The 12,744-nt window shown below is 38.4% G+C and overlaps 1 protein-coding gene across 3 annotated transcripts in view; it reads right to left on the reverse strand.

Annotated features, from left to right (window-relative positions):
- Nucleotides 1-12,744, reverse strand: part of LOC116714800 (protocadherin-1-like) — a 213,799-nt gene that overhangs the window by 43,927 nt on the left and 157,128 nt on the right. Inside the window, exon 5 of one of the 3 annotated variants that reach the window (XM_032555552.1) lies at nucleotides 9,512-12,420. The exons of the other annotated variants lie outside the window; for them this stretch is intronic. Coding sequence (XP_032411443.1) covers nucleotides 12,362-12,420 — 59 coding nt within the window. The 3' untranslated portion in view covers nucleotides 9,512-12,361. Of the gene's footprint in view, nucleotides 1-9,511; nucleotides 12,421-12,744 lie in introns of those variants that run through there. 3 annotated transcript variants of the gene reach the window in all.

The raw sequence follows: 12,744 nt of genomic DNA on the forward strand, positions 1-12,744 counted from the left end.
CAAAGGGTTCCTCTCGATGTGAAAAAGCACTTTCTCACCCTAATTCTAAGTGAGAGCCCAGAGACCCATCAGAAGAAACTCATTTCAGCCGCTTGTACCCGCGACCTTGTACTTTCGGTCACTACTCATTTCATGCCCATAGTTGAGGGTAGGAACCAGTAAATTGAGATCTTCGTCTTTTGATTCAGCTCTGTCTTCACCACAACAGATCAGTACGGTGTCACTGCAGACACAACACCAAACCTCCTATTGATTTCCATTTCTGGTTTTGTAGTGAAAGTGGGTTAATAAGGAAGTTAGTGTTCTTTTTCAATAATTACTCCAGAATATGGGTGTTTCACAAAGACATCTATAATTTACCTTTCATTACAAAATAAACAAAGAAAGAAACAACTTCCTATGTATTTTATCAGCTTCCAAGTTCTTGAACATTGGCTTTAACATTTCTGCTGTCCTTGAGCAAGGTATGAAGCTCAGAAAAATCTAACTGAGAAACTTATCAGTGCAACCGTGAAGTCAGCTGTGTTTTTCCTACAAAACAACCAACAGAAGGACCTTACACCTCCAAACTGTTTGGCTAATTAGCAGTGACGCTGTTTGAGGGCGTCAGAGGAAAGCATCCCGTTGGGTCCACAGCGTTCCGGCTGCGAGTTGAGGACACCAACCGGAGGGCCCTTAGAGACCCCTGCTACAGAGCCTAGGAGCGGGCGGACACGCAGTCCTCGTTAAGGTTACCGACTCTGCTGGTGACACACGGATGACAAGGACAATTTACTGCATGGCTGCTTCTCCTTGTCTTTGAGCAAACACACACACACACCCGCACACACCACTGTGGAAATTAAGTTTAATAAGAGGAGATGAAACTTTCTGCTCCCTCTGGGTAAATTAGGAGGTCGCAGAGGCAGAACTGAGAGAATATACAAAAGAAGGAAATTAAACGCAGAACAGCTGGGAATATTAATGGATGGCTGGGATACTGTACACACTGATACTGTATGTGCTCTGAAGAGCAAAGTAGTGTGGGGAAACTGCAAAGTCAGAAAAATCCATAGCTTGACCGGGCATTTTCCAACTAAAATCTTAAAGTTGGTCTGCAAAGTCATTGTACGTTTTACTTTTTAATTTTATAGACCATCGAGGTCTCCACACTGACAGCACACATCACATTTAAAAGGTTTGCATATGTTTCACACCTGACATTCAAACAGCCAGAAGACCTCCTGGTGCAACGTAAGCAAAAGGAGTGGATAAAAAGGGAAAATGTCTAGATGAGTGATGACAACAACGTTTGAGACATTATGCAAAAAGGAGACATGCTTCAAAGAAGTTCAGCTCTGGAAATAAGTTTACTTCTGCTAAGCCCCTCAAACTAACGATGACAGTACATCACTTCAGCTCCTACATCTGATTAACTCCACAACCTTTCAGAGAATCTAAGCCTAAAGCGAGCACAGTGACACTTGAAGAGCAGATAGATGGAAATTTGCTTCTAGCTGCAGTTTTATGTGCTGATTCGCTCATTCCTTCCAAACTGATCTGTTTGGACCTTTTAAATCTAATGAACTCACAGTGAACCATTTTTCACGTTCCTCGTTTCAGTGTACATCATGAATTTGTAAACTCTGTTTTTTGAAAAAACAGTTGCAGAAACTGAAAATGATCATGTGAAACCATGCTGGCGGTGTAATTTTTAAACAAAGTAACAAAATGACTCTCTAACTAATCTCTACAAATTCTCACATAGGAAATTAATTTGAACAATTGTTTTGCATCAACTATATAAAGTCAATTCTGGCCAAGAAATGTGCTGGTTGTAAACAGCATTTTGGAATTTGAAAGTAAGTTATATGTGACTTGAGAAGTGACTCTAAGACAAAGTAGAGTCACTGTTTTCCCTCATTAGCGTACCGTTAGTTTACAGAAACGACAGCTTGTTATTCATACAACTTTCAAAATATGGAACATGGATTAGAAACATTGCGTCATTTTAGGTTTAACAACAAATTAGTATATTGGAAGGATCTTTGGATTCATTGTTTTGTTTATTGATTGAAGGAGGGAAATAGGAATTAAAGGGTTAGGCTACTGATAAAATAATGCTGCTGTATTACATCCCCTGTCAGGTGAAGTTTTATCACAAACGGACATTTTTCTTGTCAAGATAAATATATTTTCCTTTCTTTCCCTTTCAAAATTCTTTTGCAAACAAGTAAAAAATGTGCCCGTGGATGAAGGGTCTAAATATCCCTCCGGACCTAAAATCAACCAGCAGGGGTCAGAGGTCAACAGAAAATGCATAGGAAGTGGACCATGGATGGCTGCGCTGGTGTCTGACCGCTCTAACTGGAGCAGAAGAAGATCTCCCCCCTGGACAGCACTTCCCTCCATGCAATATACACGCACAACATGCAGTCATGTCCCCGAACCCTTCCTTTTGTCTTTTGTTGTGTAACACAAAAACACACAAACTTGACTGTTGCTGCATTTACAGATACATTCATATGACCCAAAACCATCACAAACACACGCACACACACATACGCTGTGGAGTGATGTGATGTGATATGATAGTTGGTCTGTCTGTGTGCTGTTTGCAGGCCATCATACACTTTATTTCCCTCAGTTCTGCCTCACACGCCACACCCACCAAATCCTGCTCAACCAATCAAATCCTTCAGATTATAGAAAGATAACTCTGCCCTAAAGCCTAAGCAGATGCCAGAGAGCCCTGTCTTGTGATCAACCAGGCAGAACCATTTTACAGCAAGCGGGGAAGTTCGCGGGAAACTTGTGTTCGGCGCATGACTGTTGCGTGTCTGCTCACTCCCTGTTGAGCTTTGGCCTTAAACTCGCCGTGTGTTTGTTGTGCGTTTGTGCTCTGCATTAGAAGCAAGGGTTGCACCGCTGACCCATGTTTGCCTCTGCGTGTGCTTTTTACTCTAGCTGTGTGACCCGAATCGTAAACACAGCATTCGCCGCTGAGCTTTGGGTTTTGTTTGGTGTGTGTGCGACTCTTTCGGTGTGTGTTATGAATTATGAGCAGCAGCCTCACTCTGACCTGATATGTGCATGGCCTTTATCTTGCATATCAATGCACATATTATTCTTCCTGTTTCTGTATGTGCTTTTTGGAGTTTGAGCCATGCCAAGAGGTTAATTGAGGGGAGGGCCCTCTAAACTGTCGCTGTGGGAAACGCTTCCTGACTCAACACCTCATTGGTCATTCAGCTCTTTACAAGCAAAATGACTGTGAATCCTCTCAGGGAGCTCCAGGATGGGAGGTGGATGCTGCGTGTGACGACGAAGGCTCCTCACGGGGACGTTATTCTCAGCACCCCCACCCCTACCCACACCCTCCTTTGACCTGCTGGAGCTCAAACAACAAGCTAATCCTTACAGCACACAGAGGAGCTGCTAATAGGAGAGGATTAAACTGACAAATACACCAACTCCCTTTGGCTGCTCCTCCTCTGCTCTTTGTCTTCCTCTTCCCCCTTTCCTTTTAGTGACTTTACTTCTTAATCTAGTCGATCCCATCCTCTGAATTGTTCCTTTGCCTTCTCCCTCCAACAGTCCTGCATGCTGCATATATTTTGTTTTCCGCAATTGTTGTTTCTCCTCATGTTCCTCCTTATTCTTCTTTCTCTTCTTTTATCTCTTCTGTCTCCATCTTTTATTTATATATTATCTCCCCCTTCAGGTGACCGTGGAGTTGATATGAGGTCTGTAAGTCAGCGGGCTGCACAGAGCTTTGGATTGTGCGTGTGTGTATTATTTGTGTTGTAGAGTGGATTATCCAGGTTCCAGGACTCGGTATTCACTTGCAGCCATGCGGAAAGCTTTAATGAGAAGTCGCTGTTTACCGTGGACACAGAGGGACACACATACACACTCACGCAGGCAGACCTATACGTACCCACAGACACACTGAAAATAAACCCACAGTAATCACACAGCTCGACAAACTCACAATGATACACACAGATGCCGTGAACACACACTAACCGGTGCAGTAATGGGATTTGGAGTTTTTTTCTCTGTAAACCGGCCTGTCCTCAGTCTCCTCATTAAAGTACACGTTACACACAGAAAACACAGAGCCCCTCACACCCACGCGCACACACCGCTGGCTGCATGGTGCTGCTGACTTCTGGCTTCAGTAATTATTTGGATTTTCTGTGTCTTTGTCTTTGTGTCTGGATATATGTGCTGCAAACGTGCAGCTTTTTGTTATGGTGTTTGTGTGTGGTGAGGAACTAGCTGTAACAGGCTGGTTAAGGTTTGGACGTGCACTGCAAAGGATGCTTTAGAGTCCAAATGGCTGTTGATTCAAGGAATATAATTTTTTTTTCTTCTTCCAAAGTTTACAAATATTTTGATGTAATCAGTTATGTGTCATCTTCTTTACAGCACAGAAACATCCCTAAACAACTGACGTGATTTATTGTTGTAATACAATAAACCCACACATCACTAACGAGCATGAAAATAGCAGCATTCAAACAAGCAACGTCTGCAGGCAGCACATGATATCACCACCGTGGAACTGGAAGCATTCCAGTTGTTGCCGTAGCACTGCCTGCACAGCTGTAGTTTTGTTTTATCCATCGCACTCACAGGAACTTGCTTGTACGAAGTTGGACACATGCAGTATTTGTCTGAAGAACTGCTAATATTCATTCTGGCATAGATTCAGCAAGGGTTTGAGATACCAACTGATTATTTGAGCTACTTCAGACTTTTTTTTTTTTTCCAAAAACAATTTGATGAATTTCCGCTGACATCTGTGTCTGACTAAATATTACATTTTTTTAAACCACTCAATGAATCTAAAAAAAAAAGGAGCGTAAAGGACAAGGGAGCAAGTCTAAACTGGACAGCCTTGAGTCCCAGTCCTGCATCCAGAACCTTCAGACAGTAATAACTAACAGAAGCAGATGAAAGAACGATTAATTTAGGAAGCCTTTGTCAAGCTCCAGCAAAAAAAGGAAATAAATCGACAGGAATGCGATGGACCATCACACAGTGTAATCAGTATACCAGATTTTACTTAAATGGAGCAAAAAGGAAAATAAGCATTTAACGTTTTGTCTGCAACAAGTCCAAAGACAATAGAAAACCAGATTTTACACACATTCCAGATGGACGGTTGAGAAATACAAGGGAATCACCACTGGACTGATTTGCCGCTATTAGAGAGTGTTGGGGAATGTACTCAGCCATTTAGCTTCTACAGTCATTTTTACAGTCTGACAACTGGAATTCGTTGTTTCACTTTGGTCAATGAAGTTCTTTATCACAGAAATGTGGAAATGTGCGGGTAACCACCTTCTGAGAGGAAAAAGTATTTGTCTCAGTGGAGCAGGGAAGTAGAGTTCTGTGTATTCCAAACTCCATTTCCAGTCTCACACACAGTTCTCTCTGGGCGGCCATGTCTCTTCACATGGTCCATTTTCTACAGCTAGTTGAAGCTCAGTGAGTCAGAGTGGGCTTAATAAACTCTTCGATGCACAGTGAACGCTGCAGCGCAGAGCCAAGTGTTCATTTCCGTCCATGACAATCACAAGCAAAGACAGAGATTGTGATCATCTTATACTGAAAGCATTCAGTTTTATCTGGGGCGTACATGTCTACGCTTAAATGATTCGATACTGATTAATTTTAAGATATTGAGGGAATGCTCAGGTCTCCAATTAGAATTTGTTTTTCTCAAAACAATAAAAAAAAATTTTATAAGTCATGCTAATAATTCTGTAAAATCTGACTGTAGTCAGAATTCTATTTCAATGCTATCATAATTTATGTAAAGGTGCAATATGTAACTCTTCTTCTTCTTCTTCTTCTTATTATTATTATTATTATTATTATTTTATTATTTTTTTAATTATTATTTTTACATATTTGTTATATTTGTCATTGTGTCATGACAGCATAATCTGTGATGACATCATTATTATTATACTCATAATTATTATATATATATATTTTTTTTACATATTTGTTATACTTATCATTGTGTCGTGACAGTATAACCTGTGATGACATCATTATTATTATAATTATTATTAGTTTTCACAGATTATCTGTGAAAAATAATTAGCTCCTCTGCCTTCTCCCAGTTCTCCCAGGAATAAATGCAGAAGTATTCCCCTCAGCCAGGAACAACCAATCAGAGCCAGGAGAGTCTTAGCAAGCGCTGTCAATCATGACCATGCTCATCGCCACCCCTTGCAATATGTTGCAGCTTAAACAAAAATAGAAAATTATACATTTTGTAAAAGCTAGCATACTGTAGTATTAATGACAGTTATCAAATGTTTTAATTAGCACATACATTTCAATTATACTCATTATTAATTCATCATTTAAAATCAAATAATTCATATTTTGCCCAAAAATGATGAAAGCTCTGTATAAATCCCATTAATGTGCTTTAGATTACTGAGCTGACAATAATAACATTTCTTAATTTGATACAATATTGTCACTAACCATATTTTTTTATCTAGACTGCCAGGCAATGTTTTTTCTTTTTTTTTTTTTTAATGCAGGTAAAAACCTTCAAACAAATGCAGAATATTTATGAGACATATTTCTATAACATTTAGGCAATATAATTTTGTTATTATTAATTATTTCCAGTATACTTCTCTCACAAATATTGCCATATCTCAGCAATAATGTTGATTTCTGGCTTGTTTTACCCTCTTGATTACTTAGTTATAATAATTCAACAAGAACAACCCACAGTGCAACAAAATTAACCATTAGCTCATGTGATTCAGATTGTCATCCACTCTTCCAGTTTTTATGTGGACCATCAACCAATGGAAGCTGAGTAGACCTCTTTGTAAAATCATAGTGAGAATTTTTAGAAAAGCTTGCTGTTTATGAAAATGGTAAGAACAAACAAGTAATCACAGTTGTAGACCTTACATGCAATGCACCCTATTTTAACCACTTTTCAACACTTCCACACGTTCAGACATGAGTGCACTCATCTGCCGTGTTCGCTAAACTACCCCACCCCCTTCTAACCTTCATTCTTTGCTGTCCAGAGAGTTGGATGGTGATTAGCGTTGGGATTCTGGGACATCTGGCCTCAGTTTTCATTAACAGCCATAAACACAGTTCTGCTGCACCACAGAGACAGACCACATTTTTTACACGCATCTGAAACTATGTATGTGTGTTTCATTTTCTTTTTTTTAAAGGCGTACATGTGTGTGCACATCTGAGTGAGCTTAGTGGGTGCTTTGATGGCGAGAGAAGGAGAGGGGTGTTGTTTATCATAGCATTAATTAAGCCTGCAGTTTGGCTTTAATCAATAAAAAAACAGCGGCACTGAAAATGGTCTGGTTCCCACACAAACTTTTTCAGGTCTGTATTTACTACATCAAGTACAAAGACCTAAATATGGAATTCCTCTGGGACAAGCAGAGTTTGAAAACTCAAACACATAAGCTACCATTACGAGTTCAGATCACAAGCTCATTAAAGCCATTCACTCCATTTGAGCTAAAAACAACTTGATTTTTTATCCATTCTCATTGTTATTGCTCCATCATAGTCCATGTTCAACTCTAACAGGCAGCCTTCTGTAAATCTGTATAGATCTGTAGCAGCAAGTTTTCTAGCATTAATAGGCTGGAAGCCATTAATGTCATGATGTAGACATATGTAACGGAATGCTGCAAATGCTGTTAGTTAAGATAATAGATGTTGCTATATGATCCTTTCATTCAGCAAATCACAGTCAGTGACTTCTGCAGACCATTTAATATGAATAAAGTTCATCAGCACTATATCATAAATCAACAATCTGAATCATGAAGTGTACTCACTCAAGTAAACAGGTTCAGAAATTCTGACGCATGAATGACACCATCAACAAACCAAAATTTCCCCAGTTAGTTTAAGATGTTAGAAAAAACTTATTGTTATAACTGCAATGACAAATCATCATATAATGTACAGTATAGGCTCCACAGGACAGGACAGGTTTCTATCTTTAAATTAATATGAGGATATATGCTGCTTGAAGGCTTTAAACACACACATCCTCACATTTTCCCCAGATTTCACAGCTGATATAAATTTAGCCGCAAAGTTTGGGTGACCGCAGCCGAGACTTGTGAGCGTTTGTGTGGAACCTGGTGTGGAGACGTCAGTGAAGGAGAAAATTAGTTGGAAAATGACAACAGCGAAGCTGAGTGAGCAGACATAAACTTCAGAGAGCTTAAGGTGAAACCTTTCAGAGAAACTTCAAACACACCAAGTTATTTTCACTACAATTCTTTCTCAGTGAGTCTCAGTGAGTCAATGATAATTAATAACCCAGAAAGTAAAAGTGCTTTGTCTTCTTCATCTTAATGTTGGTCATCTTTAAACTCAGCAAACTATGATGGATGAATAAATCATTACAAGAAGAAATAAGACGAGATTAGGGTAGAAACACTCCAAAGCGTTCCACAGATGGGCTGCTGATTATGACATTATGGTGAAGTGACATAAAACCCTTGCAGCTTTATTCAAGAAAGGTAAAAGGTCCCATGAGAGGTAAATATGACTTCAGAGAGCTGCTGGTGTTTGAAAAGCACACCTGGTTAAATACAGTTCAACACAATGGCATTCAGAACCCTCAAAGGAATATATCTGCCCCTGCAGCCATGTTACTCAGACCTCATTTTATAAAAACGTATGTAGACTAGATGTACATGTAGTGTATGAATTCTTGTTCTGATAATGAAATGTTTTGTTGCTCTTATACCTCAATGATTCAACTATCTTACTGAAAATTACTTTCTTTGGATAATTAGTGACCGCATATAAATTTAACATCTCATGTCCATTGTTAGATGCCTGGGGGAACTGTGAAGCTAGAGGCTTATTCTTCTCCAAACGCTCTGTGAATTTATGGTCATAAATCCCAAAATAAATAGTTACTTTTGGATTTAAGGTTCAAATTTAAATTTTTAAAGAGACCATCTGTTAAGGTGATGTCAGTATCATACCTCCATAAGAATCGCGTTGAACAATCCAAGATCAGAGAACGAGTGTCCAATTTATATTAGGACAGATCCCGTCTTTAAAAACCAAAAAGTTTCTTCAGTGTCTCAAAAACATTAGACATCTACATATCAGCTTGGTAGATGTGGAAAACTATCATATTCAGATTAATATATTCATCTCTCTCTTGACCGTCTGATATCATAATATTGCAACTTAAAATCTAATCAGTAGAAACATGGGCTTATTGTTTTAAACTTTAAACTTAGACCATAACTGTGCTCTGTGAGATAATAAACACTTTTAAGGGGTATTCATTTAAGTCTTTTATAAAACATAGCATAATGTCTATTCACAAGGGGAGCAAAAAGTGGGACCAAAACAGTTTCTAGAGCTCATTTTAGGTTAAAGCAAAAATATGTCATGTGGTGTTTAAACAGAATAATGAACGAAGAGCAGACATACAGTAGAAGCTGAAGCTCAAACACACAAACTGCCATTTTAGAGTGTGACAGCACTTGTTTATTGTAATAAAAACCTCTGGATACAAATTACATTCACAGGAACGGCAGCGGGACACCAAGCTGCTCTGTTTGATTCCTACAGCAAACCAGTGATTACTACAAATATTCAAATTCATACACCGTTTTACAGCTTTATAGCCCATAAACATACTGGTATAATTCAAACTAAACACACTGTTGCACTTACAAAAAATCAAGCCTTTGATCAGTGACCAATTGTTACTAAGCTGTGGTACAAACCAACTAACTGAGTCCTACATAGATCAATTCACTGGAAGAAACAAGGAAAGAGGAGAGCTGAATGACAGCCTGGAGTTTAGGGGTTTCATTAACAGGTCAATAAGGAGGTTAACTGCCTTGATAGCTGAATTTACCAGCAGTTAAATCTTACATGGAACTTGTAAAAATAAAAAGTTATTAGCGAGGAGGAAAAAAGAGCTGAGATCAGAATGACTGGCCTAATATATAGTATAACAGGAGAAATTAGACAGAAAAAGGCTCAGATTAATGAGTGTACTGTACATGGTTCAAGAAAAAAAATGTAATAAGAAACCCTATATCGAATTTAAAAATTGCAGTGTTGTTTTAAATGCATTAATTAGGAGTACATTTTGTGATATTTTTGAGTTTTTGTCAAGAAAAGCACAAAAGTGGAAAGTGGGGTCCAAAGTTATCGCAATCATAAACCAACAAATTAAAGAAGATTATTAAAATGACTTAAATCAATTAATATGACACTTATTTTGGCAATTAGTGATACAAATGCGCAAAACTTTTAGAGATTTAAGCTTAAGCAAGAACATACACAGCTTTTGTGTTGTGTTGTTTTGGATGTCCTCCTCCCCCCAGATTTGGTATTTAAAATTCAACTGATTAACACCACATAGTAAATTGTCTCCTGTACTGATCTCTTTTATATGATTTAACAGCCTTTGGGGCTTTGATTTAAGACCGTTAATGTGGCGAGGCTTAAAATGAACAATTAAAGCTCAATATGTTTAGATGCCAGAGAAAAAATAGATTCCACTTAATGACTGATGTGTTTTCTAAGGGAGTTATTCATCCATTGTGGTTTTCCACCAAAGTGGTTACAGGCCTAAACTGGGGCTGTTTCTAGAACTAGTTTTAACGGCTTTCTTGAAAAAAGATCAATGAATCACAGGATCGCAGTGCAGAGTGACAACTTGTCTACAAACACTACTGGATCTCTGTTCTTATTTCTGACGTCATGTCTGATCAGGTTCACACTTAAAATGAAGAGTTGTGCCGGGAACACTTTAAATGGTGGATGTGATTTTTTTTTAATCTTTATTTATAAGCATTGCAAACAGGTGTTACACATCCACAGCTTTAAGCAGGAATCATAAACACTGGGTGGTGATATTAAAAGGCCATCAGTGTTGACAGAGTTGCAAACTCGGTTTATAAATTAAATAAATTATAAAAGCTGTGAAAATTTTTTTATGTGTGGCACTAAAGAAAAATTCTGTTTAGTATAAAAACACTGAGGAGATGAGATAACGAGATCATATCCCTTTTTGCTCAGGTTGCAGGTCGGGAGGTTTGTCTTGAGCAAGCCAGACTCAACATAAAAATGAGTCAGGAGTTCTAAGCAACCAATAGGTTGGTGGTTTCTGAATCAATTTCCAGCCTTAAATGAAAACAGCTTTATTACTCTGTCAGACATTTTATAGTACCAGATTTTGTGAAAGCAAAAGCCAACTTTAGTACCAGTTTGGTAGAAAAACCATTTGTAGCAATGAGCTAAGACAGTGTTGGCTCATATAGGCAGAAAGGATATTTTCCTTTACTTAATAGTTTGTTTTGGTTGAAAAATCTATACAGTAGGGGTTTCTAAAGTCCCTTCAAATGAAATAGCACCTTTGCACAACAGATTTCTGATTTATTACTACTATTTCCTTATTTCCCAGCTTCCAGTGTCTGTGCAAAGTCTAGTGCAACGCACACTGGATCAACCCCCATATCAAACCCACAATGAGAACTTATTTCCATTCATCTTTAAGAACAATTGTAAGTATTTGAGGTTGCTCCTTTAACTGTGCCTAAATGTCCCATGGCAGTAGTGTCAATGAAGGCCAAAAGAAAGACAGTTTCTGAAACAATTCCTACCAGAGTTCCTATTGGACTGAAAGAGAAGGCGTGTCGGCTGATTATCTGCCAGTCACCCTGTCCTCCGAACCCTGACTGTCATTTAACAACTACAGGCACCAGGGCAACAAAAATAAGAAAAATATTGTTGAAAAAGTGGCTGCAAACAAAATTATGTGGAAGTCCAATTTACAGAGCCAAAGCAGCTGTAAAAAATAACAAGAAAAAGAGCAAAGAATGCCCATAAAAGGAGAAGATTCCCTCTTCAATCCACTGTGATCTTTCCACTTAGGCTTCAGTATCATCCAAAAAATGAAAAGAGCGGCAAAGATGAAAACCCTCCCCTGAAAAATCAACACCACTTCCGAAAAAGTAACCTGTCAAGGACATGACTGAGAAGAAAAGATGCTGTAAAACCAAAGATGATTCAGTTTTATTCAGGTCAACTTCTCTTATCAAAAGAATGTGGTTTTCATACATTTTTTCCTGCTGTGACTCTCCTGCTTGGGAATTCCAAGAAAGTGAGGCATGAAGCTGAAAAAAACAGCTCATGACTGCAGGTGAGGAGGGAAGAGGAAAAAGAAGTCCTCAGAATCGCAGCACAGAGTAGAGAAAAAAAAAAAAAAAAGCTTGAGGACTTAATGTGTTTTCTTTTTTGTAAATAGGAGGAGGAAAAAATGGAAGCTTAAGATGCTCTTTGTGTCTTTAGTTTTGTCTTAAGGCAGTCTGATTTGTCCGGCCTCCTTCTCCGGCCTGGTGCTCGACGACGCTCCACCTATAAGAGGATAGATACGAACGTCTTACACCTCTGGTAACGCAACGCAGAACACATTTCCATGCAAAACTTCTCATCAATGAGGAAAAAAAAATGTCAAAAAGAAGAGTCAATAAAATCTGTCTGTTAAAAAAAGGAAAAAAAAAGGAAAATATTGTTTTTTTTTAACTGTGCAGAAGTTTGCAGAGCCACAAGAACGCTAAATAAACTTGAAGAACAATTAAGAAATGTAGGAATAACTGAACTGTGCAAGAACTCACAATGTCCCTACTAAATATGGTAAATATTGGACAATTAAATTAATCAAAAATTATATTTGGTAGG

The sequence above is a fragment of the Xiphophorus hellerii genome, chromosome 23, assembly GCF_003331165.1.
Source record: "Xiphophorus hellerii strain 12219 chromosome 23, Xiphophorus_hellerii-4.1, whole genome shotgun sequence".
Classification (NCBI taxonomy): domain Eukaryota; kingdom Metazoa; phylum Chordata; class Actinopteri; order Cyprinodontiformes; family Poeciliidae; genus Xiphophorus; species Xiphophorus hellerii.